This window comes from Rhododendron vialii, chromosome 12a (genome assembly GCF_030253575.1).
Source record: "Rhododendron vialii isolate Sample 1 chromosome 12a, ASM3025357v1".
In the NCBI taxonomy this organism is placed as follows: domain Eukaryota; kingdom Viridiplantae; phylum Streptophyta; class Magnoliopsida; order Ericales; family Ericaceae; genus Rhododendron; species Rhododendron vialii.
This window is the reverse complement of record NC_080568.1, coordinates 849,740-877,646: the sequence shown is the minus strand read 5'-3', so window position 1 is coordinate 877,646 and position 27,907 is coordinate 849,740. Positions and strand designations below refer to the sequence as shown.

General features: G+C 38.4%; 3 protein-coding genes across 4 annotated transcripts; all 3 read left to right on the top strand.

Moving 5' to 3' along the window:
• Positions 1-2,581: 2,581 nt before the first annotated feature.
• Positions 2,582-5,510, top strand: LOC131311449 (protein NRT1/ PTR FAMILY 5.10-like). Its single transcript, XM_058338918.1, has 4 exons — positions 2,582-2,637; positions 3,091-3,308; positions 3,400-3,947; positions 4,607-5,510. The coding sequence occupies exons 3-4, from the start codon at positions 3,748-3,750 to the stop codon at positions 5,406-5,408; spliced, it is 1,002 nt and encodes a 333-aa protein (XP_058194901.1). The 5' UTR covers positions 2,582-2,637; positions 3,091-3,308; positions 3,400-3,747; the 3' UTR covers positions 5,409-5,510.
• A 550-nt stretch (positions 5,511-6,060) lies between these two features.
• LOC131311444 (protein NRT1/ PTR FAMILY 5.10-like) lies at positions 6,061-12,629 on the top strand. 2 transcript variants are annotated; one of them, XM_058338914.1, is made up of 5 exons: positions 6,061-6,533; positions 7,565-7,782; positions 10,032-10,082; positions 10,125-10,579; positions 11,670-12,629. In XM_058338914.1, exons 1-5 carry the CDS (start codon positions 6,389-6,391, stop codon positions 12,505-12,507), a joined length of 1,707 nt encoding a protein of 568 aa, XP_058194897.1. In that variant the 5' UTR covers positions 6,061-6,388; the 3' UTR covers positions 12,508-12,629. The 2 variants fall into 2 exon arrangements, with proteins under 2 accessions (XP_058194897.1, XP_058194895.1); XM_058338912.1 differs by having other exon boundaries at positions 10,032-10,579.
• Positions 12,630-20,054: 7,425 nt separating this feature from the next.
• LOC131311445 (protein NRT1/ PTR FAMILY 5.10-like) lies at positions 20,055-26,513 on the top strand. Its single transcript, XM_058338915.1, has 4 exons — positions 20,055-20,370; positions 21,061-21,278; positions 24,491-25,038; positions 25,611-26,513. Exons 1-4 carry the CDS (start codon positions 20,214-20,216, stop codon positions 26,407-26,409), a joined length of 1,722 nt encoding a protein of 573 aa, XP_058194898.1. The 5' UTR covers positions 20,055-20,213; the 3' UTR covers positions 26,410-26,513.
• Positions 26,514-27,907: the final 1,394 nt, after the last annotated feature.

Below are 27,907 nucleotides of genomic sequence, written 5' to 3'. Positions count from 1 at the left end.
TAGGTTTTTGTTGATGCTAAAGTATTTGTTCGTTTTTTTGTGGGTCATAATTGAAACTTAACGTGGTTTTCACAACCACCGCAACCACCGCACCCACTTCATGAATCATGCGCATGGCAATAATATAGGAGTAAGTAACTCAACTCCCACTACTAAACAAAGCAGACTAGTCGTTACTAACACTCTTCTTCCTGATTCAAGAGCTTTCAAGTTTGAACTGGATTGATCGATTAATTGAATTATATTATTGTCCGACTCTCTCGACATGACCATCTCAACTGCCGCGGACGTGTCGGAATCCGAATGGTCACTGTTGCCCAACTCCGGCGGCGGCATGGTGGTGGACCACATAGGCCGCCCGGCCTGTCACGCCCTCGATTTTCAACATAAATAAAGATAGCTTTTCATAAATAAAACCCCTCACATTATCTTACATAATACCCCAAAAGAGTTCACCAAATCCTAATCATTAAATTACAGATCCAACTCCAAGAGTTTGAATATATTAGATCATAAAAAGAAATAGAGTTAAGGTGCTATTACATTCCCAAAACATGTTTTATCAAAAGTCCTTGAGTCTCTTTTGCCACTTCTTTCGAAAATATGCACTTGAATGCATGCACTTCGCTCCATGCTACTGCTCCGGGTTCACACCTGAAAATGATAGGTTGAGCTACACTAGCCCAGTAGAGAAATCTACACAACTATTATATGCAAATGGGATGACAGGTAGAATGAATAACAGAGGCAACATACGGTATCTCAAAGGAGAAACAAAACACGACTAGTAATTTTCCCACTGTCGACGACATAGATGAAGTACCATGACTACACACCAAGACTCTAGGCTAACCACCACACCCTATTCCGAATACTCTATCCGCTCATTGACTTCACTTTAGTCATAACGTCCCATGTTTAAAGAAAAGGACCTGTTGATAGATGACTCTATGGTGTTGTTTCGACAACCAATCATTTCTTTCGTATATTCATCAAACAAACCCTTTCGTTTACTCATATACATCACCGTTGCAATCCCACATCACACGTCACACATCACAAGCAAGTACTCTTTCTGGGCTGTTTATGGAGTCTCGCTACTCCCTGTAAATACCTTCCTCACTAAAAGAACTGAATCACATCGATCATATAGTATAGATCACTCTACCACAATTCCTCCAATACACCTCACAACTCAGCCATTCATCTCAATCACATATAATGAATTCACAACAAAGACTTATTCACAAAGAAGTAGTAGGGATAATTTTATCTCAGTCAACTAGCTATCATTACGTAATTAGTTTCTCATCACCATACAAGCACTTACATATCAAGGGATATTCCCTAACAACGATTCATAGATCTTCACCTTGCAATTCATAAAACCGTACCAATTACACAAGAGATGTACCACATATCAAATATAAGAAAATGTCTCATATATCCATGCCTAGCGTTGTTTAACTCAAAGGGGTGTTCCACATGTTCGCTTTTCACATAGCATGTCAACACACACAACCTTCGCTCACCTATGTTCCATATATTCTCTAAACCCTCGTTTTGATATCAATAGGCTCATACGGAATCCAACGACTACTATAAAGACTTAAGCATACCACTAACCTCATCTAATCATTCAATTATGTACTCAGGCGTACTTAAGGACGTCCGTGGCTCGCTCAACGTTTCTAAGGAAAAAGGAATATCCAACGTATACAAACATATCCATCTTATTTTGGCTACCAAATCTTATCGGTGAAGAATTAGGAGATGAGACCACCACCATTGGAAAGTAGACTTCCGGCACATGAATTTCGGTATAAAATTTACCCAAAACAGAGTTCGGATGAAAAAGTTATGCCCTTTCGAAGTTTTGCCAAAATGCTGAATTTTTCATTTCCTACCGGTAGGACACATTTTCCTACCGGTAGGAGACCACAATTTCACGAAAATGACTCTACTGGACAGCGTTTCTACCGGTAGGGCCAAAACTCCTACCGGTAGGACTTGGGTTTTCAGTGCACGATTTTCAGATTTCACCAGAACAATTCCAACAACAAAACCAATGATCTAAGGTGCGATTCAAACACCAAATCAACACATAAACATATAATAGATGAGAGAAATCCCTACCTCGAAGTCGAAGAACGAAATCCAAGCCCAACCAAGCAAGCCCTAGCTCCGAAAACTTTGAATCATCCGAATACTCCTCTCCGAGCTCAAACCCACGAAATACGAGCTCAAGATCGCGCGTGGAAGGAGGAATGAAGGTTAATTTTCATGGGTCTCAAGTTTATAGGCTTGATTTCGAGAGAGAGAGAGAGTGAGAGAGATAGAGAGAATCGGGCGGGAGGGAGAGAAGACCGAGAGAGAGAGAGAGAGATGTGAGTGGGAGAATGATTCTCTACCACTCACTCTCACCTATTTATACCACCACACACATCAATTACAATTTCACCCCAAACTTCCAGATTCTATCACATTCAACCCAAATCACATATTCAAATCACACTTTCTCTTTACCTCAATATTCTAATTTTATTCTAACATTAAAATTATTGAAATTAAACACGGGTCTCTACACGGCCGACGGATCCAAGTCCGGCAGCTGGCGCTCCGCTTTCTTCATCCTAGGTACTCCATTAGTTGTAACTTGGAAGAGCATTTTCATCCAAGACCTAGATTCTTATTCAAATGTGAGTAGTTTCTTTTTTAATGACGCATGAACTAACTCAAACCTATTATAATTTTGAGTAAGTGATGCAGCAACGGAATAACTATAAATTTGAGAGGAAAAAAATTGACCTTTGTAGATTTCATGATTTGGAAAAAATTTGAATAAAATTTGATGATATAGATTTGAGTGGAGTGGGTTTTGATTCTGAGTCATTATCTGGTCTTCCACTATAAGAGGTTCTGATTCTGATTGGAATTGTTTGAGCAATTCACGCAATTGTCGACCTCTTGCCAATTGATTCTCAGTACCTTTATCGATATCAGAAGCGAATTGTACAGAGGAACCGCGGCTAGACTATATTAGTAACAAGTAAACCCTTTGTGTGTATTATTTTTAGAAATTTGGTACAGGTGTGGAACTGGCGGAGAGATTTGCATATTACGGGATAATGTCCAACCTCATCAGTTACTTAACAGGGCCGCTGGGACAGTTGAAGGCCACGGCAGCAGAGAACGTGAACACTTGGTTCGGTGTGGCCTCGCTTATGCCGCTATTAGGAGCATTCATAGCCGATTCGTATCTGGGTCATTATCCGACCATTGTCGTCGCTTCTCTGCTTTACATCCTGGTTAGTTTGCTCCGGGAGTTTTTACAATGTTCTTGCAGTATATGTGTCTTCCATAGTTTTGTGGTGACGGGTTATGCGGATTGAATCACAGGGACTCGGCTTGTTGACTCTTTCTGCTGTCCTTCCTTCTCTGAGCTCTCTTGACTGTAAAAATGGTGCGAACATCACGACATGTTCCCCTTCTCAGTTCCAAGTTATGCTCTTCTTCTTTTAGCTGTATGTAGTAGCAGTCGCCCAAGGCGGCCACAAGCCCTGTGTCCAGGCTTTCGGGGCTGGCCAGTTCGATGGAAATGATTCGAAAGAGAGCAAAGCCAGAAGCTCATTCTTCAATTGGTGGTTTTTTTGTTTAGCTGGAGGGTCAGCAGCAGCATCATTAGTCTTGAATTACATTCAGGACAACCTTAACTGGGGTCTTGGGTTTGGAATCCCGTGTATTTCCATGGCGATTGCGCTGGTTGTATTTTTAATGGGGACTAGAACTTATAGGTACGACACCAAAGGCCACGATAAGAACCCATTCTTTAGAATCGGTAAGGTGTTTGCTAACGCTGCTTGGAATTTGCGAACTACTAACGCAGTGAGACTTGGTGAAATAGAAGCTCAGGGAACCCTGCGTCCCGAAAGTTCACAGCAGTACAAGTAAGACAGTAACTTTCTACTCATCAAGAGATTTGTTTTATAAAACTTCTTCTTGTGCTAAATCTGAAGTTGCAATGTTTTGCACTGCCGCAGAATATGGACTGATTTAAAGACTTTGCTGAAATGGAATTAGCTATAGGTTTTTAGTCTAGACTTGCAATAAATCTAGTAAATTGTGGCGTTATGGGGCATTGGCGCTCATCAAATTATTCATCGTTGATGTCCCACAAACTTATATTGTTAGGAAATGAGCCAAACAATTGATATGAAGTTATCGAACACCCTCTTTAACATTTGTAGATAGGGAGAAACTAGGGGCAACGCAAATAGAGAGACTTGAACCTAAGGCGAGCTTTGATACAACATTAGCTCACCAATTGGATCTATGAAACACTGTCTTTGAGTCATTCCGAAATGGGCAACAATATATACTAAGCTATCCAAACGTTTGATATGAAGGCAATGTGGGAATCCAAAGAATGGTTTTCTTTCAATTTTATGTGATTGTCAATTGATAACTTCACTTGAGATAATGGAAAAATTAGGTAAATGATTTGATTCTTGTTTTGTTGCTCACCAAGTATATTTGTTACCTGCTTAGAAAAATAAAAAAAGTATGTTTGTTACCTCTATCAATGTAACATTGTTTGCTGTAACAGGTTCCTTTACAAAGCCTTGCTTGTACCAGTTGGTTCACATGGAGAAGGGGGAGTTTGTAGGGTCAGTGACATTGAGGATGCGAAAGCCGTTCTAAGTGTTCTTCCGATATGGGTGTCCGGTTTGGTGTACGCTATTGCATGCGCACAACAATCCACTTTCTTTACGGAGCAAGGAATCACTATGGACAGAACAATTTGGCCAGGCTTCGAGATACCTCCTGCTACGCTTCAGTTGTTTGTAGGCTTTTCCCTCATTCTCCTCATTCCCATTTACGATCGCTTTTTCGTTCCTCTCACAAGAGCTATAACTGGAAGACCCTCAGGCATAACAATGCTTCAAAGAATCGGAATCGGAATGTTTGTATCTATTATCTGTATGATTGTAGCTGCTATGGTTGAGACGAAAAGGCTCGGAACTGCCATGGAATCGGGGCTCGTTGACAAGCCAAAGGAAACCATTCCAATGAGCTTTTGGTGGCTGGTTCCTCAATATATGTTGCTTGGAGTCGCTGATGTGTTCGCTACGGTTGGTTTGCAGGAGTTTTTCTACGATCAGGCGCCGAATGAGTTGAAGAGTGCAGGTCTCTCTCTCTTCCTCAGTATAGTTGGAGTCGGCAATTTACTCACTAGCTTTCTCATCTCTGTCCTGGAGAAAACTACGGGCGGAGAGGGCAAAGACAGTTGGTTCTCCGATAACCTGAATCGTGCGCATCTTGATTACTTCTATTGGCTGCTCGCTGGACTTAGTACGATGGGATTTGTATTGTACTTGTACGTCGCAAAATCTTACGTTTATAAGTGATCAGGAAGTGTTTACATTTGTGATTATGAAATCAAAGGAATTGTATATTTCCGAATTATTTGAGCAAATTTTACATTTCAGTTTAGTTTAGTATGATGTGCCGGCTTTTTGAATTTTATCTTTAATATTTTCAAAAAATATTTGGATAAAAATAAAATTTTAGAATTATTTTTTGGGGCCAACCCCTTGGGGTTGTCACAGGTGTATAACCCAGGCACTAGACTAGAGCTGGAATCGAGCCAAGTTTGGATGTGTTCGAGCTCAGCTCCTCAAGTCAAGCCCAAATAATCGAGCTCAATGTGCTTGTGGTCGGTTAGTTATTACACAAGCTAGAGTCGAGTTGCAACTAACTCGAGCTCAGTTCGTTCATTTTTTTTTTAGCTTAAAACTTTAAGTGCGACTCATTTACTAACGAGTCGAGCCCATAACTAGCCGAGCATTGAGCTGCTCAAGAGGAGCTCCGATTGTTTGTGGTGATTATATTTACACGTGGGCTGTGCGGATTGAATCGGAATATTATAAAATGTCTGTGGTGATTATATTTACATGTGGGTTATGCGGATCGAATCAGAAAATATTATAAAATCATAGACCATTATAGAAAAAACATTTCATATAAAATCAAAGTTGAATCTTTGATTAGTAGGGCGGTCGATCAGGTTCATCGGATTTGTCATTGTACTTATATCTCCGGTATAGCATTCTTTTTCCGACATCAGTTTTGATCTGTGAAATGTCAATGAATAATGTTCCCTCCAAAAAACACCACCAAAAGGTATTTATAAGGTTGTTTCTCATAAATTAAGGTAGGTTTTTTCCCCAAACAAACGACCGCATCAACCCGATAAATCTTTTTTTTTTGGATAAGTACCACACGATAATTTATTAATATAAGGGAAAACAAAACGGTTGCTTTCAATGCTACTCAGACTGGATTTCAGACATTTATTAGATTGACCAACAATCTACATGCGTGAGTCATGACCATCTCAACGGCGATCGGCACTTCGGAACCAGAATCGTATCCGCTGTTGCACAACCCCGGCGCCGTTGTAGTCGACCACGAAGGCTGCCCGGCCGACCGATCCAAGTCCGGCGGATGGTGCTCCGCGTTTTTCATCATAGGTACGTACTTTTGTTGTTTTTGTAATGCGGGGTTTCCCGGACCCGAGCATAGGTCGGATTAATCCCTCCTACAACCCCTGTCACAGTCCTTCACAGTCCTTTTGAGGTGGGGTGGTCTCGGTCGAGTGCAATTTTGTTCATCCTCTTTAAAAAGAGGTGAACATTATCTTACTTCTTATTGGTTTAAATGGTTACCCGTGCGATACATTTTTTATAAGCATGACATCACTCTGCGGTGGGATTCATACTATTTTCAACCAATAAAAATGAGGGTAATATTCACCTGAGGGTGAACAAAACTCAACTCGGTCTCAAGAAGTGCTGGCGGTGAAAATCGAACCAAAGGCCAAGACGATGGGGCCAACCCCTATTTATTATAACCCAGGCAGTAGACTAGGGCTGGAATATGAGTGATGTGTTCGAGCTCGGCTCCTTGAGTTGAGCCCAAATAATCGAGCTCAAGGTATTTGTGGTCGGTTCGTTTATTGCACGAGCTAGATTTGAGTTACAACTAACTTGAGGTCGGTTAGTTTATTATTATTATTATTTTTTTTTGGAGCTTAATGCTGTGTTTAGATGAGTTTTTGAGAGTAATCATTGAAAGTAGGGGTAATGAGTGGAGCGATATAGAAAGAGAAATGAGAATAATGATTGGAAATAGGGGTAATGAGTGGAGAGTAATAATTGAAAATAGGGGGGTATTTTTTTGAAAAAAACTGTTCAAAAAGTGAAGCAAACAAGGCATTAAAACTCTGAGTGCAACTAATTTACTAACAGACCGAGCCGAGCCCATAACTAGCCAAGCGTTGAGCTGCTCAAGAGGAGTTCTGTTTGTTTGCAGCCGTATCCCCCAGCCAATCACTGCATACGTGCGTATATCTGGAGCTGAAATGGATTTTACTGGCCCTTTGGAAGTGAGGAAAGTGAGAGAAAAGATAGGGTTAATTATGGTTTCTCATCAAATTTCAGTAACAGTGGGAGATTTGATGAATACTGAGGTTTGATGAAATGAGTGTTGGAATTCTGTGCAGGTGTGGAAGTGGCGGAAAGGTTTGCGTTTACAGGGATAAGCTCCAACCTTATCACATACCTAACGGGGTCGTTGGGCCAGTCCAAGGCCAGGGCGGCAGAGAACGTGAATACTTGGAATGGTGTGTCTGCGATTTCGCCACTGTTAGGAGCATTCATTGCCGATTCGTATCTGGGTCGTTACCGAACCGTTGTGATTGCTTCTTTGCTGTACATTCTGGTTAGTTAATCCTTCACATTATTGCCGATTCGTATCTGGGTCGTTACCGAACCGTTGTGATTGCTTCTTTGCTGCACATTCTGGTTAGTTAATCCTTCACATTATTGTTAAGATATAAAGGTTCAGAAATATTTCCCTACTTAAGCATCCAGGGCAGCTCACCTCCTCAGAAAGGTTGAGTGGGTGAACGGTAGTGTGCATTTGCGGGTATGCCAGGAACTGAATGTGAACTTGAGCGTTGTGCTACAACATATCGGGAAGATTGTGGTGTTGATTCGTTGTTTGCCTTGCTTGCTAAGGATTTAAATTTAGTGAGCAAGCTAACGATGACTGGCAGGGCCTAAATTGCACTTTCGGAAGAACAATCTAAGGAAATTGAAAAGTGATCTGAGCACTAGTGTAAAGAAACACAAGTTAACGAAATTGCTAGTAAAAGTAAGAAAGTGTTTAAAGTGGGAAGAAAAGCGTTGGCTAGGCTACAAAGAAATAACCTGACTAGTGATGGAAACTAGAAGCTAAAACGTGGATGAAAGAGTTGTTGATATTAGAAATTGAATAGGAAAGGTTGGGAGGTTGAAATTTAAGGTTGACGTTGAGTCTTGAGCCTCGGACCCTTGGGCCTGCCCTGAAATCCCCTCTTATTAATGAAATACTCCTATGACAGTTTTCCCTTGGAATCCAGCTCTGCCAGGCATTGGACTATTGACACATGACCCATGCCCCCAAACCACTTCCTTCTATTTTTGGAGACTCAAAATTACTGTATACGTTGGTTGCAAGTTGAATCCCCCTGATGCATGAAATGTGGCCCTTCAACTGGTTAAGGGTTGAAGTGTTTCCTATTTTCCAGGGTCTTTCCCTGGTTTTGCTTATCCACCAACCATTTTCAGCTGCAGATGGCTCCTCTCGCTTCCATGTGGAGTTTTGACTCTCTTTCTGAGCAAAAGAAAAACAAGACGTCCATTCTTTTTCTTCTTTTTATCTCCATGTTTGGTTTTTCCGAGTTGTTCTATGATAATCTTTTCCTTATTCCACTACATTAGTATATTTCAAACAGCCCATCTCACTTTGTCTGAGGCCATTTCTCTCTATGGGCGTCAATTAGCTTCTTCCCGCAGATATAATTTAAGTGTGTATTTATACTAGAAGATGTTGGGCATTAGATCCTTTAGGATGGTGAAGAAGTTGGACGTGGTGGTGTTTGTGTTTGTGTGTGGTCTGTCCTTGGTATGAAGTCTGTGACTTTGATCAAATAGGTTGCTTTTTTTTTCTTTTTTCTTTTTTTGATCAAATAGGTTGCTCTTCATGTTGGTCCATCTTTTGCAACGTTAAAATTCCACTTTGTAACTTTGTATTGATGTGCTTTTGCCCTTGATGGTCTTCTCTATTCTGTTTCGCATAGTGTTAAGGTGTCTTTTTACCACCCGCCACCCTTTAGTGTTGGCGTATAATTGTTGTTTTGTTGAGCTGAGTTGATATGCATTTTCCCTCCACTGCTCTCCTTTTTTTTCCTTTCCTTCCCGAGTTGAGTCGAGTAGAGCCTTTTGCCACCTCCTCTCATTTTGCTATCAAGGACCTCTATCCTCCGGTCACAATTCTGCTCCCATCGTTGCCAAACTGGTGCGGCCACTTAGTTGTCAACAAGCATATTTCCTCCAGCCATATTTCTGCACCCACCTTTGCTGACTGATGTGACCCAATTACTGTCAAGGCCTCTTCAATCCGACCACAACCTGATGTGATCCTGTACCTGACTGACTGCAACCCTACGGACCTCTATACAGATTGCTGTGATTATGTTGTACAAACTCTTTCTCCCTACTTGTTGAGTTTGCCGGTGAAGTGTAAGACCACCTTCTTAATGAGTGATTATCAAAATCATGAATTAATGTACCAGATCAGGTGAAGATCATGGTATTTTAGACCGTTGGCATTTACCATACAAACTCCTAAATCCTTTTGTATGTCCATGACAGTCCTTTTGTGGTTTTCAATTTCACTTTTCCTTCATTTCTTGTTATTTTATTCTAGTTTATAATCCTAGTTGAGCTGTTTGAAGGGCTTTGTATTATAGTACCAATGAGTTTGCAGCTTTTGACACTCGAGACCACAATTTCTTTTTTGTCATTCAAAAGGTAGTTTTAGGCCTTTTGGAAATGACCTCCAGAACATGTTCGAAAGTGTCCTTGTTGTTTCTTCGATAGTAGAGTGAGAACTATATTTTACACTTGGATCGTATTCACCCGCAGGGACTCGGCTTGCTGACTCTTTCTGCTGTGCTTCCTTCTATCAGCTCTCTTGACTGTCTAAATGGTGCAGAAATCATATCATGTCCCCCTCTTTGGTTCCAAGAAATACTCTTCTTCTTCTCACTATATTTAGTAGCAGTTGCCCTAGGAGGCCACAAGCCCTGTGTTCTAGCTTTCGGAGCTGATCAGTTCGATGGGCAAGATTCTGAAGAGAGCAAATCGAAGAGCTCATTCTTCAATTGGTGGGCACTTGGTGTGATTTCAGGTCCGACAGTAGCATTGTTATTCTTGAACTACATTCAGGACAACCTTAGCTGGGGTCTTGGGTTTGGAATCCCATGCATTTCCATGGTGATTGCGCTGGTAATATTCTTGATTGGAACTAGAACTTATAGGTACACCATCAAAAGCCAGGAAAAGAACCCTTTCTTTAGAATCGGTAAGGTTTTCGCTGAAGCAGCTAGAAATTGGCAAGCTAGTTCTTCTGTGATACTTGTTGAAATGGAAGCTCAAGGAACGTTGCCTGACGAAAATTCTCAGCAATTCAGGTAAGAAAGTGACTTTTTGCACAACAAGAGATTTGGAATATAAAATGTCTACTTGCAATCAATCTTTTTCCTTGTATGATTATGAAGTTATTATGTTCTGCCTTGAAAACATTATGGAGTCATCAAGATAAGTCAGTGAATTTGAATTAACTCTTAGTGTTTTACTCGAAGGAGTCTGACTTACAATCAAGTACCATGTGTACGATGGGCTTATGACTAGTTTTTTTTAGATGTTGTCCCAAAAGTTTAAGCTGTTAGAAAATGAGCTGTCAAACTATCCAATACCATGCTTCACGTCCATCCCATCTTTTTTGTTTTTTGTTTTTATCAGCAAAAGAAGGATCATCTATCATTAATAATAATGATACAAAAAGAACCACTTTAGTAATACACCAGGGAGCGTTACGCATAGAGGACGAGCTCAACCAAATGGGAGCGTCATACAATGAGAACAAGCTCAACCTATCACTACAGCTCACCTCACAATTTTTTTTTTAAAAACCCAAAAACCCTGTTAGCAAGGAGCCAACAGGACACCCAAAGGGCCAAAGGCCAACATCTTAATATTAAGACATAGAGAGAAGCATAATTGAACGGAACGATTTGAACCCACGAGCTCCCCAACTTAAGCGCTCTGATATCATGTTAGATCACCAATTGTTCCAAGAGCTGAAGTTGATAGAAGATGGCAAATTGAATGTACTAAGCTATCCAACATTGAACATACTCCTTCCTTGCACGATAGACAGCATAACTGTCATTAAATGCCCCCGAGTATCCTTTATTATTGGGCCTTGCTGTGGTAGATCCTATATTGGAATCCATTAGTGGGTTTCATTGGTTTTGTTTGATGGTTCTTTGTGGTAATCCGTAAATAGCTTTCTGTATAGTTGCCGTTTTGTGCTTTCACCCTGGACAATTGTATTTTCTCTGGAATTCTCTCCGTGTTAGTGATGGAAGAATTAGGCAAACTGATTGAAGCCATATTTCATTGCTGCTGAAGCAAATACATTAGGTCAATCCTCCTTCAATGTACTGCTATTTTTGTTCTTTTTTTTTTTGATCCGCGCTATTTTTGTTCTTTGGACAGGTTTCTTTACAAAGCCTTGCTTACGCCAGTTGGTTCCAAAGAAGAAGGGGGAGAGTGTAGGGTCGGTGATGTTGAGGATGCAAAGGCAATTCTGAGTCTGGTTCCAATTTGGGTTTCATGTTTGGTATATGCAATTATATACGCGCAGTGCTCGACTTTCTTTACTGAGCAAGGAGCTACTGTTGACAGATCAATTTGGCCAGGCTTTGATATACCGCCTGCTTCCCTCCTGTTGTTTATCACCTTTACGATCATTTTCTTCATTCCCATCTACGACCGGTTGTTTGTGCCTTTTACAAGAGCTCTAACTGGAAAACCGTCAGGAATAACAACGCTTCAAAGAATTGGAATCGGATTGCTTATGTCTATTGTTGTTATGATTATTGCCGCTTTAGTCGAGACAAAAAGGCGTGAAACTGCTTTGGAATTTGGGCTCGTTGATAAGCCGGAGGAAACAGTTCCAATGAGTTTTTGGTGGTTGGTTCCTCAATATATATTGCTGGGAATCGCCGATGTGTTCACTTTAACTGGTTTGCAAGAACTTTTCTATGATCAGGTGCCAAACGAGTTGAGGAGCGCAGGTATCTCTCTCTACCTCAGTATAATTGGAGTAGGGAGTTTCTTGAGTAGCTTTCTCATCTTTATCATTGACAAAACTACGGGCGGAGAGGACGGAGGCGGTTGGTTTTCGAATAACCTGAATCGTGCTCATCTTGATTACTTCTATTGGCTGCTTGGTGGACTTAGTACTGTGGCACTGGTATCATATCTATACTTTACGAAAACGTATATTTACAGGCGAGGAAGTGTAAACATTCGTCGCAATTATGGCAATTAAAACCTAGTGTAAAATGGGGGACTTGTTCGAGCAAAGTTTACATGTAATTGCAGATAACTTGTACAGATATTGAGACTTCGTTCCGATACGTGTTCACAACAGTTGGACTTTCTTTTCTTCTATTCTCCGTGCTCTTCTTTTACCGTGTTCTATTGACACAATAAATTTTGCGTTGTTGAAATCTTTGAATTTGCGTTTTTCGTGTGTGAATCCTTTCATGAGTGATGGAAGTTAAGTGAATGAGATTTTAGAAGACTTGGAATGAGCAATTTTGGCATGTTCGCGTAAGAAGGAAACACAGGCAAGTTCGGAGGAATGGGAATGCCCAATCTCAGGTGTATATTTACTATTTGTCACGAACAGGGGTGTAAACGAGCCGAGCCGAGCTTTGGTGACCTCAAGCTCGGCTCGTTTACTAAACGAGCCAAAAACTCTAGCCTGAGCTCGGTTTGAGCCTTAACGAGCCGAGCTTAGTCATTTACTAAATGAGCCTCTTTAATCGAGTCGAGCCTCCCTTAACGAGACGAGTTTTTCGGCTCGTTTGGTAAACGAGCCGAAAACTCGAGCTCAGCTCGTTTAATAAACGAGCCGAGCCTTAACGAACCGAACCGAGCCGAACTCGTGAGCTGCTCAGTTCGTTTACAGCCCTGGTCACGACCGGTCAGTCCTTGGCCGTTAGTCGGATTAATGTGACCGTCGGGTGAGTTTAATAGCCGGATTGTTGTGACCGGCGGATGAGTTATAATCCCATCCGAGACCTCTGTAACTCCAGTCTAAAGATGGTAAGGCCCGCGAAAATGTTGTCAAAGCCTGAAAACAGTACAAGTTTATAACATAAGGTTACGTTACACAAAACGTACGAGAAACAGTAAGTAAGTTCCTTTAAAATCTGCAATAACAGTTGGGCTATATACACCGGCTCAATGTTCTCTGTACCCGGTTTTTGGTGTATCCACGTGCCAAGTGAGTCGCAAGATCGTGTAGGTAAAGAGTACCCTCTCACATACCATATTTTTACTTTACATGGCCAGTACGTGCAACGTCAAGTCTTGCTCTATTCGATGTTATCTGTAGGAAGTATTAAAAAAATGGAAATGGCCTATTGGGTTTTAAAAATGGTTTGAGAGGTGGTTAAAATGATACTAATTAAGTGTTTTTTTGGAGTACACATTATCAATTATTGTTTCAATTATTTAAGATGGAGACATGAAGTACTGTATAATAATTCTTTGAAGTTCTTCGGTATCTGTGAACTAAAATACACCTATATAGTAGGAGTATTTATTTAAATAAAAATACTTAAACCATTAAACTAACTAAACCTTCATTAATGACCAAGGTAACATTATACACATACACAGACGGAAAAAATTTCAGTGCCGAGAGGGCACGGTGCATCCGAGCTGTCCAATACACTTTTGGACGGTTCCGATTTTTGGTGCCGTTCCAGATTCTTAGAAAATGAAGATAATTTCAAGCCCAAAAATCATGTATTTACGCAAATAATTTTCCTACGAATATGAATCTTGTTTGATAAATCTCATTGAGATATTTTAAACGGTGCAAAAAAAAAAATAATTTTTTTTTATTTTCATTATATTTGAGCTTGAAATTACTTTCTTTTTGAAAAAGAATGTTTAAAAAGAAAGCGGAACGGGGCCAAAATGGAGAGAGAGAGAGTATTGGGGTGAGAGTAGAGAAAGTGTTTCAATCCGAATCGTCCAAAAATGTATTGGAGGCCAGAATGTGCCGAACGGATACCACGTGAGATATATCCATCCGGCACCGAAAAATTTCTCCACAGACAGACTCGCGCATAGCACACGCAGACATGTACCAGCACACATGCACACAACATACCACCACACCACCACACACGCATAGCGCAAGCAGTGCAGACTGCAGAGAGAGAGAGAGAGAGAGAGAGAGGAGACCAGAGGGTAGTCCAAATTAATGAGAAAGAGAGAGGGGAACAGAGGGTAGTCCGAATAGTCATTTGCCCTAAGATGTATGTCCAACTCTTTATTGCATTCCCTTCTCCTTGTCCCTTTTTTATTAATAAAATTTAATTTTACCGGAAAAAGAAAGACACGATGTAAATTCAATGTTAAAGAGTTTAGGGTTTGCGGATAAAAAAAAAAGTTTAGGGTTTAACACCTTCCCAACTAAGCATAGACTTTTTAGAAATTCATCATTAACTTATTTTTAACTTACATTAAAAATTCGGGTTAAAATATTTTTGGATGAATAATTATTATGAAAAACTAAAATCATTTAACATTAACAAAATTTAATTTAGTCCAAAGGGTCATGACAAGTAGAGAGATATAAATACAAACGGTCCAGCTAACGTGTGCCCAATAGACACACTTTAAAAATGTAAAAATACAATATTTAAATATTATTTTCATCCACTTAATTGTCCTTCCTCTGCAACTTAGACTCCGTTTCAGAAACCTTCTTAAAAAATAAGCAGCTTATTTCACATTTTCAAATTCAAAAATAATATAAATGAAAAATAATATTTCAAATTTTTTTGCATCGTATAAAAGATAAGATCTTTCAAACAAGATCCATATTGCATATTTTTAAATTTTAATAAATTCATAATTTTTTAGCTTAAAATTGCTTTCTTAAAAAATAAGGGTTTTTTTTTTAATTTTGGAACGTGGCCTTGTGTCAAAAGCTAATCTATGTTTCTTACTTTAATTGCAAAAGACAATTTTACCCTAGAACCATTTGTTTTTTTTTTTTGAAATGACCCCTAGAACCATTTGCTTTGCTTTCTCTAACTAAAAAAGCACGCCAGGTTTTTTTTTTTTTTTGGAAGAAGAGCACCACATTTTCTCGGTGCACATTAAGACAGGCTCATTGATGTCATTTTAATGTGCATTTCGATTAATTTTTGGGAACCAATCTCATTGTTTATTTGTGAAAATTTCAATTAAAGTAAGAGTAAAATTCTGTATGGACTAACCCCATAGGAGTTGATAACACCTAAGACGTTTCGAAACCCGAGACCCAAATAAAAATGTTTTATTTTACACGTACAAAAGAAACACTAAACAATGTCCATTTAGCTTGAACCCAAAAGATAAAGCCAAAAAGAATATAAACATTTCTTCCTCAGTCAAAACTTCCATGCAAAAAGAAACACTAAAAAAAAAACAAAGAGATGAACATGTACATACAAAGGATCCAATGGTGAGTTTGGATTGAAAAGTTAAAAACTTATATTTGTCTTTATTTGAATTTTTTTTTGCATTTGTTTGTTTTGTGTCAAATTTTTGTTACTTATTAATTTGTCTCAGCGAGAGGCATTTAAAATGTATAAAATTTTATTCGAAACTCATAATTTTTGTATCTTTTTTTACTTATTTTTGTCTTCATTCAAAAAATTATGAGTTTCGATCAAAATTTTATATTTTTTCGATTCCTCTTGTCGAGACGAATCAATAATTCACAAAATTTTAAAGCAAAAATAAAAAATACAAATGTTTTTTGAATAAAAATTATTATTTAACTTATAAAGCCAAATTCACCCTTACTTAGTACCGATACATTATACACTTACATATCCCAGAAGAGAACGGTTGTACATATCCTAAAAGCAAAAGGACAAGATGGAGAGAAAATTGCCCGCCACCTGTAAAATTGGTGCTTTAAATATTGAATTTGTTATTAGTTGAAAAGTGAGGGTTAAAATTATCAAGTTACGTAAATTATCAAGTTACGCAAAATAAGAATTATAAAATAATGTATTTCTTTCAAGAAAAAATTTAATTTTTTTTCATAAGTTAAAAGAACTCGTCAAGATCTAGTAAATTGTTGAATTTTTTTCCAACTTATCTTACAAAAATTGTATTATTTTTTACATTTTCGTTTTACGAACCGAACAAATATTATGGGACGAAAAGAGTATCTTTTTCCTTGTACTAGTCAGAAAACTTTTTCAGAAAAGTTAATACATTGGGCCCCCTCATCCTCTGCCAAGCCGTGGAGATTAGCATTTGCCTCAATCATAGTCTATGGAATAAACGTGATGTTAACAATACTTGACAAGGGTAAAGATAAAGACAATTTTGATTGAAAAGGTTGGAAAGATGTAAATAATTTTGGAAAATAATTTTGTCACTCATTTTTTTTTTAACCCCACTCCCCTATAAGTGTATTTTTTTCATCATAAATTACTGTAGCCATAATTTACTGGAGATGAGATATACTAAATGCAAATAGTTTTAGGGAATAGACATGATGTTAACAGTACTCCTCAAGGGTATACTCCCTCCGTTTCAATTTAATTATTTTTTTTAGGAGTTTGTACTATTTTTTAATTGATTATATCTTGTAATTTATAATGTTTTATGCGATTTCGAAAATATTGTATTATAGATTTAATCAAGATCTATCAAACAAAATTCATATTTGATATAAAATTCATTACGGATTTAAAAATATAACTCATTTTTTAATCGATTAGAATAAAACGAGAAACAATTAAATAGAGACGGAAGGAGTATATATAAAGACAAAAAGGTTGATTGAAGAGGTTGGGAAGAGAGAAATGCAAATAGTACAAGGAATAATTGAAATAGGTTTGGGAATGGATAGTGCTGGGTGGGTATTACGTGGTGCTCGATTGGCGCATTTGGGCCGTCCATTTCGATCTTGGACGGCTTGAATTTGGAGAAAGAAAGAGGAGAGAGAGTGGTGGGCTGGGAGAAGAGAAAGGGTTTCAATCTGTGCTGTCCAACACACTTTTGGACAACTAAGATAGACTACTCGGATACTACGTGAACACGGCCATGTTATATCCATCCAGTACCCAAATATTTATCGGAACGGACGTGATGTTAGAGGGTCTCCAGCCCTCCCTGACCCTTTTTTTCCCGCAAAAATGGGTAAAATTTTGGGTCAAAAACTCTATTTATGGCATGCTACTCTATATTCCATTTTTATCCAAAAATTAGTGTTTTATCCAAATTAGTGCTAATTTGGGTAAAAATTTTAGTGTTTTTTATTCAATTGCAAGTAATAAAAAAGTGAAAAGAGGTGAAAACGGATTCATTATAGATTTTTATCTCAGAATGGCGCATTTTTTTTTATATCCCAAATACAAATTTTTCTATTTTCATCTTTCGCATTTGACTTCAGGTTGATGTTGTGCACCTCCGAGCCATCGGATCGTGTATCCGATGACTCGGATCTCATCTCGGCAACCAACAATCGAGAGCCGTTCATTGCCAAGATGAGATCCGAGCCATCAAATGCACGATCTGACGGTTCGGAGGTGCGTAACACGGTGCTGCGCACATCACTGCACAACACTATCCCCAAATTGCGCAATTGTACAAGTCACTAGTATATAGGTATAAAATAGAACAAGCAAGGCTACTCTTACTACTCAACATTCACTGCCCAACATTTCAACATTCGTCTCAGCAATTAATGGTCTGGGTTTTGAGAAAAAAAAATTTTTATAAGAATTTTACTCTTTCCTGTAAGAGTTTTTTAAAATTCGGACTATGTAAAATATTTTTGGACGATGAAATTGAGGGCGGTGAGGATGGATGTTGAGTGGTGCGGTCCTAGTTTTCAAAAGTGGGTGTTATTTGACAGCTCGGCGTTATTGGTAGTTTTCATTTACAAGTGATAAACCCCCCCCCCCCGGTAAAGTGGGAGGAAGGGGGGCTGCTGTCCTTTAAGGGTCAGTAGGCTGCTGTGCTGGCCAAAACAGCATCGTCCGAAGCCTGAAAATTTGATCCGAAACGATCACTTGAAAGATCTCATTACATACTATGGCCCTGGAAAAAATCAAGTCGATCGAGCATCGATAACCTAGTGAACGAATCACTCTTTTGCTTAATTTTTGGCTTAATATTTTGGACATTGATAATAACACTGTAAACAGTTGATTTGTTCACTTGGTTTTCTATTTTCGATTGACTTGATTTTTTGCAAGGCCATAGTATGTGATGAGATCTTTCAAGTGAACGTTTCGGATCAAGTTTTTGGGCTTGGGACGATACTGTTTTGGCCGGCACAGCAACCTGCTGTCCCTCAAGAGGACAGCAGCCCCCCTTCCTCCCCTATGAAGTGTCACCTCATATATTATCTGCAAACGATTCATCAATTATTTGTGTTTGAATTTAAGAGTTTTGGAAACTGCCAAAAATACAACGTAAAATTGCTTTAACACGTAGTAACATCGTGATTATCTTGTGGTCAATTTTTCTACTCGAAAATTTCTTTCTTTCTTTTTTTTTAATCCGCTACTAGAAAATATCTCATACTCACAAAAATCATAATTGTGCATCGAATAATGCTATGGAATCCCCTACCTAAAAGATTAAAAAGATTGACATATACTATACTACTTAAATTCAAATAGTTTTGGAATAATTAATTGAAATAGTTTAGGAAATTGACGTGATGTTAACAATACTACTACGTCGTAAGAGTGTCTGCAATAGAATAATCAAAATCAATAACCAAAATATGTCACTTCAGCATTTGATTATCCATTTAGTCCATAATCAAATCTAAAAACTTCTACCTCTACATTGATTATTTTTGCATTTCTAACCAAAAAAAATCCTACAATACGCAATGCACCTATGTCCAATTGCAAACGAGTTCCAATCACTCACCCGATCACACCAAATTATTCATCTCGATGAGACGATTCTAATGTGGGGTGTTTTTGAGTTTTTAAGTTTTGAGTTTGGTTATTGGTAAAAGTTAAATTTGGTTATGGAATGAGTGAAATTTGGTTATTTGCTAAAAGACTTGTAACTTTACTTATTACAATAATACAATGTAATGTATTTTTTAAGCATTATTGTTAAATTTGTTTATCCATACTTATTTACTTATTACAACATAGATGCTCTAAAGATACTGCCTTAAGACTAATAATCGGAGAGAAAATTTACCGGGGACCATATACAGAAAGAGGGAGTGGTTCACGAGACCCAAACCGAAAACAATCATTGGACATCAAGATCAAGGAGTATTTTAAAAAAATTCCCTAAAGATAAAAAGGTTGATTGAAGAGGGGATTGGTCAGAAAGATAATAAAATACAAATAGTTTAGGGATAAGACTTGTTGTTAAAGATAAGTACTCCCCTCCGCATGAGACAATCAACAAGTTTTTGGATTGATGAAAACTTTTTACAAGGAGGATAATATAATTTCACATCTCGTGTTTCTTATTCGTTTATCATCACATCGTGGATAAAACGTGGATTTATCCTACGATTTTTGGGATTTTTTTTGGTATCACTGTTTAAATTTTTCTCACGTTATCACATCGTGATGATGAACTTGTCCTAAGATTTTTTAGGTTTTTTGGTTTTACTATTTAATTTTTTTTTTACTTTTGTTAGTTTTGAGCATAAATTTTGTAAATTATTAATTCATCTCAAATAGAAAAATATAATTTTTTGAACTTTATCATGAATATTTTTAAAAATATTTAAATAAAATTTATAATTTATTACTTTTTTCGAGACGCTTTAAAATCAATTTTTTGGGGAAAAAGGGCACAGAAAGAAAAGCCCGAAAGAAAATCTTGGCCAACTCTGTCAGTACAGATACTCTTCCACCTCAAAATTCTCACTAACCGTTTTGACTACTTCCTTCCGATCGTAAGCTCTCACTGAACTGTAAGGAAGGATCGAGTGACCGACGCACTCGACTCGATATGACCACCTCTACGGCGATCGATGTGCCGGAAACCGAGTCGCGGCCGCTGTTGGACGACTCGGCCAACGTCGTGGGCGGCGGCGTAGTCGACTACAAAGGCCGCCCTGCCGACCGCTGCAACTCCGGCGGCTGGACCTCCGCACTTTTCCTCATAGGTATGTACTATCTATACAATTTCATAGAGCAAATACTATAAAGAGGGACGGAGCAGTAAAGCGTATTGAAAAGAATCCCTGTATTTGGAATTTCAAGAAACAGAACAAGTACAAACACGAAATTAACCCTCTGTTTGGAATTTTTGTTGGATTTTATGGTAGAAAAATAGAGGGAAGAGAAGAGAAAATAGTTAAACAAGAAAATTAGCGGGAAAAAAAATTATTACTGTTCTTAAAACTCTATTTTACTATTATTTTATCGAACCAAACTAAAGAATGGCAATTTTTTTTAAGATTCTTTTTCCGATGTTCTGAACAAAGCCTTGAACCAAGCAAGGGAAACTCAAGGATTAAGCGCGAAATGGCCAATGTCGCGACTTGGGGAATTTTTGAATTTGTCTGTTCAAAAAATAAACGTGAAAAAGGGATCTTGAGGCTTGGCTCAAGGAATAATGATTTCAATTCTGATAAAATACTAAGACCGGAACTAATAATTATCAAATAATTGTATGTGGAAAGATTTTTTTGATCCAAGATCAGTTTTTCGATTACGTATATTGAGTTTTCTGAATCTAAATCTACCTTCTTATAGTTGATCCCAATTGATTGTTAGTTGGGTTTCGGTTTGTTTTTGTTTTTGTTTGGTTTGGTTTGGTTAGTAGTACAAGGTTATTTGGAATTTTTGTGTAGCTGTGGAATTGGCGGAGAGGTTTACGCATACCGGGATAAGTTCCAACCTTATCACATACCTAACGGGGTCAATGGGTATGTCGAAGGCCACGGCGGCGGAGAATGTGAATACTTGGGGCGGTGTGGCCACAATGTTGCCGCTGTTGGGTGCATTCATAGCCGATTCGTATCTGGGTCGATATCGAACGATTTTGATTTCTTCTCTGCTCTACGTCCTGGTTAGTTTACTCGGTCCTTGTTTTCGTAACTTCGTGTACATGATAGATATTAGTTAGTTTAGTAGACCATTAGAATTTAAACATGTATGAAGCTCAATACTTTTTAAGGGCAGCATCTCAATTTTGACACTTCTCGCTCATTTTTAGTGTCAGATTTTGAGGAGTTAATAAAAGCCTTTATACACTACCTTGATAGCAGAGACGGAGGGAGGTGTGGGTATGTGGGGCTAAGGCCTTTGGGGGTTTTTTTTATAAATATTAATTTTTTTTTTTGTTTTGTTTGGTGAGAACATTTAAGTATTGTATTTTGTATTGGATATTATTTAGACATAAAAATGTGTTCGTTTTTTGTCCCAAAACCCAATTTCTCTCTCTGTGCACAGTCTCCCATAAGTTTTTCCTTCAATTATTGATCTCATTTCTTTTTCCATCTCTCTCTACTTACTACCCAAAAAAACCTCCCTCAAAATTTAAACCAAACAAACTATTAGATTCCTGAACTTTCAAATTTCAAAATCGTATTCATAGAGTGGCCCCCGTGTTTACAAGATCTTGATTCCGTCCCTGCTTGATAGTATATCAATATTCATTTGTAGAGAGAGAGCCGAATTAGGGAAGGGTGGTTTGTCCTTTACTCGTTTTGTGGCAGGATCTAGTAGGAGACAGAATAAATGATGTACTAATGCAAGGCATACTTCAACTAACACCACAAAAAGAACTTAAAATTTCGAAGGTATCATTTTTGCATTCTCTAACTAGCAGACCTTTTTGACACACAATGTTGGGTCCCATTCTTATCATCTGTTGTCATACTACACACCCTAAACAAATACATTTTCTAGAGAGTCAAATGGAATCCTTACCTTTACGTTTTACTCAAGTTTGAGTGGTGAGTAAAAACTTCATTTGTATAAACCATTATGTTGAATAAACTCAAATGTAAGCTTCAATAATGGCATAATTATAGATTTGAGAGGGAGAAAATAACATTTTGGGATTTGATAAAAAGTTGAAAAACTCTAAATTTGATTCAAGCATTGGAGTGAGTTCTAGGGAGTTTTTCCTTGAACTTTGGTTTCGAGTTAAAAAAAGAGAGATTAAGGGTTGGAGATACTTGTACAGGACCGCCAGCCTTTACTTGTACTTTTACTCCGTTTTTGAGTAAAAATCTAAGTAAAACTTCGTTTGATGTGGAGCACTTCAACACTTCAATGGACAAATCTAAATCTAAGCAGAACTTCTAGTAAAAGCTTCATTAATAGCATATCTTTGATGGAGAGAAAATAGCTTTCTGAAATTTGAATAAAAAATTGAGCCTCTCTTCTTTTTTCTTTTTTTTTGATCCGCAATCGAGCCTCTCTTTGTTTGAGGGAAAATTTGAGTAAAACTTTTTTTCATTTTGGTTGAGTCAAAGAGTGGAGTGAGTTTTATATGAATCTCTTAATTTGAGTAAACTTAGGTTTGAGTTGGACTTAATTTATGCACCACTTTTTCCGAGATGGACTTACTAACTGTTGAGGCCTCTTTAATCCGGGACACCCTGGTGTGATCCTGTCCCTAGCCAATGCTTCCGACCTATTCACTATATCTTGCGACTATGTTGTCTAAACTCTTCCTCTTTGACTCCCAAGTTTGCAGGAAGTGTGAAACCACCTCCTGAACTATGAAACACGGGTACTCCGGAAATGTCGCCGTATGCGTACCGGGTACGGGTACGGTGTTGGTACGGCAAAAATGTACCGGGTACGGCAAAATTGTATCGGGTACTTTTGGTAATTTTGGATATGGCAAGGGTACGTTTTAGCCCAAAATGAAATTTTTTCAAAATTTATGGGATTTTTTGTAAATAATTATAAAATGTGGGCTCCAAATCGGAAAAAAAAAAAATGTAAGTTCTCTCTCTCTCTCTCTCTCTCTCTCTGTATATTTTTTTTTATCGATCGGAATAATCTCTCTCTGTATATATGTACGAATATATGCATGTGTAATGTATATGTATTTGAAATTCTGAATACTAATAAATATGCAGTAGATATGTATATTTGTACTGATTTTGCTTTTTGTTGGTAAAATGGGTTTATATTTCATTTTGTGCAATAAAAAATAGAAAAAAAATTATATATATATTCGCCCTACCCTCGCTGTACCCGTATCCTACTTTTTTTGGGTTTTTCCGTTTTCCTTACCCGTACTGTACCGGTACCCATGCTCCATATCTCCTGAATGAGCTGTGATTGTCATGATCATATATTAGTTTAAAAAATCAGGTAGATACCATAGGATCTTAGACCTTTAATAAATTGCACAGAGTCAAAATAAATGCTTATGTACCCACCTGATTATATAGTGGCTTTCATGTAATGGTTTCTCTCATGGAATGTAATTCAATTCTCTGTATTCAGTAATTCTACCACATGATAATACCAAAATGTTCTTTATATCCTTTGAAGCCATGTGTGCTACATCATCACTAGCTTCTTAGTGAAGTTCGCTAGTGGAGGTACTAGAGACCTGGGATTGAATGGCACCTTGTTTCTGTGTGTGTATGAGGGAGGGAGGGAGGGAGGGAGAGGAGGAGAGAGAGACCTAATTAAAAGTTGAAAACTTGGATTTTAAGGTGAAGGCTTAAATTCAGAATAAAGATTGTGGTGTCCATTTTATGTACATTGTGGTAGCCTATTTAGCACTAGGCCTAATATCATTAGTAGACACTTTTGATGGTGAGAGTAAAAATGGAGTCCGGAGTGTCCTGACGTGATTGCCTGATATTTCTTGCTTGTTTATATTGAGATTTGAGTCTACTAAATTCGTCTGGCGTCTTTTAATCATTCAAGATGTGAGGAGAAGGGAAACTTGTATGTTGCACATTAAGTTCAGGACGGTTGATGTGGTTTTCATTTATACTTTTTCATTCATTTGTTGTTATTTTATTCAGTTTACAACACCACTTGAGCTGTTTGAAGAAACATTCCATTCTGGAACATGTTTCACCGTTGATCGTTCAAATTGACAGGCCTTATCTTATAGTACCAACGAGTTTACAGCCTTAGGCACTTGAGACCACAATTTGGTTTTTTGTCGATGGAAAATGTATTTCTTAGAATTTTGGGGATGGCCTCCAGATCATGTTTTGAAGTGTCCTTGTATAGTTTACATATTCTTTTATAGTAGAGTGTGAATTGTAGTTATATTTGGATCATATTCAAGCGCAGGGACTCGGCTTGATGACTCTTTCTGCTGTGCTTCTTTCTCTCAGCTCTTCTGACAGTAAAAATGGTGCAGAAATCATGTCATCTTCCCCTTCTCAGTTCCAAGTAATATTCTTCTTCGTCTCACTCTATTTAGTAGCAATTGCCCTAGGAGGCCACAAGCCCTGTCTTCAAGCTTTTGGAGCTGACCAGTTCGATGGACAAGATCCAAAAGAGAGCAAAGCGAAAAGCTCATTCTTCAATTGGTGGTATCTTGGTTTGGTTACAGGTCCGACAGCAGCATTGTTATTCGTAAACTACATTCAGGACAACCTTAGCTGGGGTCTTGGGTTTGGAATCCCATGCATTTCCATGATGATTGCGCTGGTGGTATTCTTGATGGGAACTAGAACATATAGGTACGCCATCATTCGCCGCGAAAACAACCCGTTCTTCAGAATCGGTAAGGTTTTTTCTAGAGCCGCTAGAAATTGGCGAGCTAGTTCTTCATTGATACTTGTTGAAATGGAAGCGCAAGGAACCCTGCCTGACAAAAATTCTCAGCAATTCAGGTAAGAAAGCAACTTTTCTCACCACAAGAGATTTGGAATAGGAGATGTCTTCTTGAACTCAAATCTTTGTTCTTGTATGATTTTGAAGTTACAATAGACGTGCACGTCCGTCTTAACTTAAGTACATAGAGAGAGACATAGTACAAAACGAGAGATTGAACCCAAGAGCTCTCAGCTCTCCCAACTTGAGGTCTTATATTATGTTAGTCTTTGATCATCAATTATTCTAAAAGCTTGAGTGCATGGCAAAAAAAGTGAATGCTAACCTATCCAACATTGAACTTATAGGCATTGTGGGAACTGGGAATCCATAAATGAGTTTCACTGGTTACCTTAGATGTCTTTCTTTGGTTTAGTTTGCTGGAATCCATAGATAGCTTTTTTTGTATGGTTGTCGTTTGATGGCTTCACCCAGGATGATGTTCTTTTCTCTAGAATTGTCTTCATGTTAGTGATGGAAGAAATAGGCAAACAGATTAAAGAGTTATTTCATTGCTGCTGAAACATCTGTATGCTTGCTTCACTAGGTCAAACCTCCTTTAGTAATATACTTTTTTTTGTCTTTCGGACAGGTTTCTCTACAAATCCTTGCTTAAATCGGTTGGCTCAGAGGACGACGGGGGTGAGTGTAGGATCAGTGATGTTGAGGATGCAAAGAAAATTCTAAGGCTGGTTCCAATATGGTTTTCGTGTTTATTCTATGCTATTATATTCGCTCAGTCATCCACTTTCTTTACCGAGCAAGGAAGTACTCTGGACAGAACAATTTGGACAGGCTTGGAGATACCGTCTGCTTCCCTCAAGTTGTTTATGACCTTTTCTGTCATGGTCTTCGTTCCCATCTACGACCGGGTTTTTGTTCCCCTCACAAGAGCTCTAACTGGAAAACCCTCCGGAATAACAATGCTTTGGAGAATTGGAATAGGAATGTTTGTATCCATACTTTGTATGATTACTGCTGCTTTAGTTGAGATAAAAAGGCTTGCAACTGCTGTGGAGTACGGGCTTGTTGATGACCCAGATGCAACCATTCCAATGAGTTTCTGGTGGTTGGTTCCTCAGTATGTGTTGCTTGGGATGGCCGATGTGTTCACTTTAATTGGTTTGCAAGAGTTTTTCTATGATCAGGTGCCAGCCGAGTTGAGGAGCGCAGGTATCTCTCTTTACCTCAGTATACTTGGAATAGGGAATTTCTTGAGTAGCTTTCTCATCTTTATCATCGACGAAACTACGGGCGGAGAGGAAGGAGGCGGTTGGTTTTCGGATAATTTGAATCGTGCGCATCTTGATTACTTCTATTGGCTGCTTGGTGGACTCAGTGCTGTTGGACTGGTTTCCTTTTCATTCATTGCAAAATCTTACATTTATTAGTGAGGAGGTTTAGATAGTCATGGCGATTATGGTAAATAAAATAAATTGTACTAATAGATGGGACTTGTTTTCAGCAAAGTTTGGCTTTTTCTTCTTTTCTTTTATTGTCCTTTGCTCTTAGACCTGGAATGAGAAATTTTGGCATGTTTGTGAAACAAAGAAAACATGGCATGTTCAAAGGAATGAAAATGCTCAATCTTGGTCTCTAGATATTAGTTGAGGCGCGTGTGACCTGGACCGGACACCCGAGTGAGTAAATGAAATTTTAAGTAAAAATTATAGTGTATGTGCATAGTGTGATACAATAGTATTATACAGTACGTAGTAACATCCCCGGCCAGCTTTGGATGCTAATTAACCTCCTTTATTTTAAGACTTTAACCTCTATTATTGGCTAGTAGGTCCCCCTAATGTTAGGTTTAGGGTGTTGGAGAAATAATACTGTAAGTAGATTCTTGTGTTGGATATACTGTAGTATTTGGTTTTATTTTTTAATTTATTTTTTGGCATAAGAATCAAGTTGATTCAAAGATGAGGGAGGGAACAGTTGGACTCCATTTTCCTTAATTTCCTCTCAAGTGTCAGTACGACTTTAATTAGACTCGTATCCTTGTTGAATTAAAGAACTAGACTCGTATCCTTGTTGAATTAAAGTATCGTACCGCGAATAAATACTGAACTTTTTTGGGTTCGACTCGTGTTCAATTTGACTCGTTAAATTGTTAGTTCGTCGGGTAAACAAGTCAAACTCCTTGTTAAGTATTCAGATAAATTTTCAACTAAATTCCTGACTCAATAAGTTTTTAAAAACACCAAAGCTACTCAAGTCCCCGGTTCATGTTCGACTCACTAAAAACTTGTGTAAACGCATTTTTAGAGCTCGTTGTCTTCGTACCAAAACTTGCACGATTTGCTACTCGATCAGACTCGTTGGACTCAATATTTATCAAGCACCATTGGCATCTCTCCTCATCGATCATACCCAACCTTAGAAATATGAGCCAAAGACATTTGAGACACCAAATGCCATCAATTACTTCCATCTAGCATTATTCGACCATAGCCAAACCAACTGCTGTTGCACAATGGAACATCTTTTGCTGTCAAGGGGACCCTCCCATTTTCATTTGGGCTCTTCAATTTGGAGTAATTTTTGAATTGACAAAACTCCAAATAAATAATATTCGACCTTATGGGACTATTTACATGTGCACCCGCAGAGAAACTTTTCGGTGCCGGGTGGGTGTATCCCATGTGGTGCACGCTCAGCACATCCGGGTCATTCAATGCACTTTTGGACGGCCCAGATTGAAACTCTCTCTCTCCTCTCGCCCCACCACTTTCTCTCTCCAAATCTGAGCTGTCCAAAATCGCAACGGATGGCCCGGATGTGCCGAGCGGGCACCACATTGGATACACCCACCCGGCACTGAAAAATTCTTCGTATCCGCATATATATATACACACAGTCCCGCTCTTATGAGGACCACCTCATTTT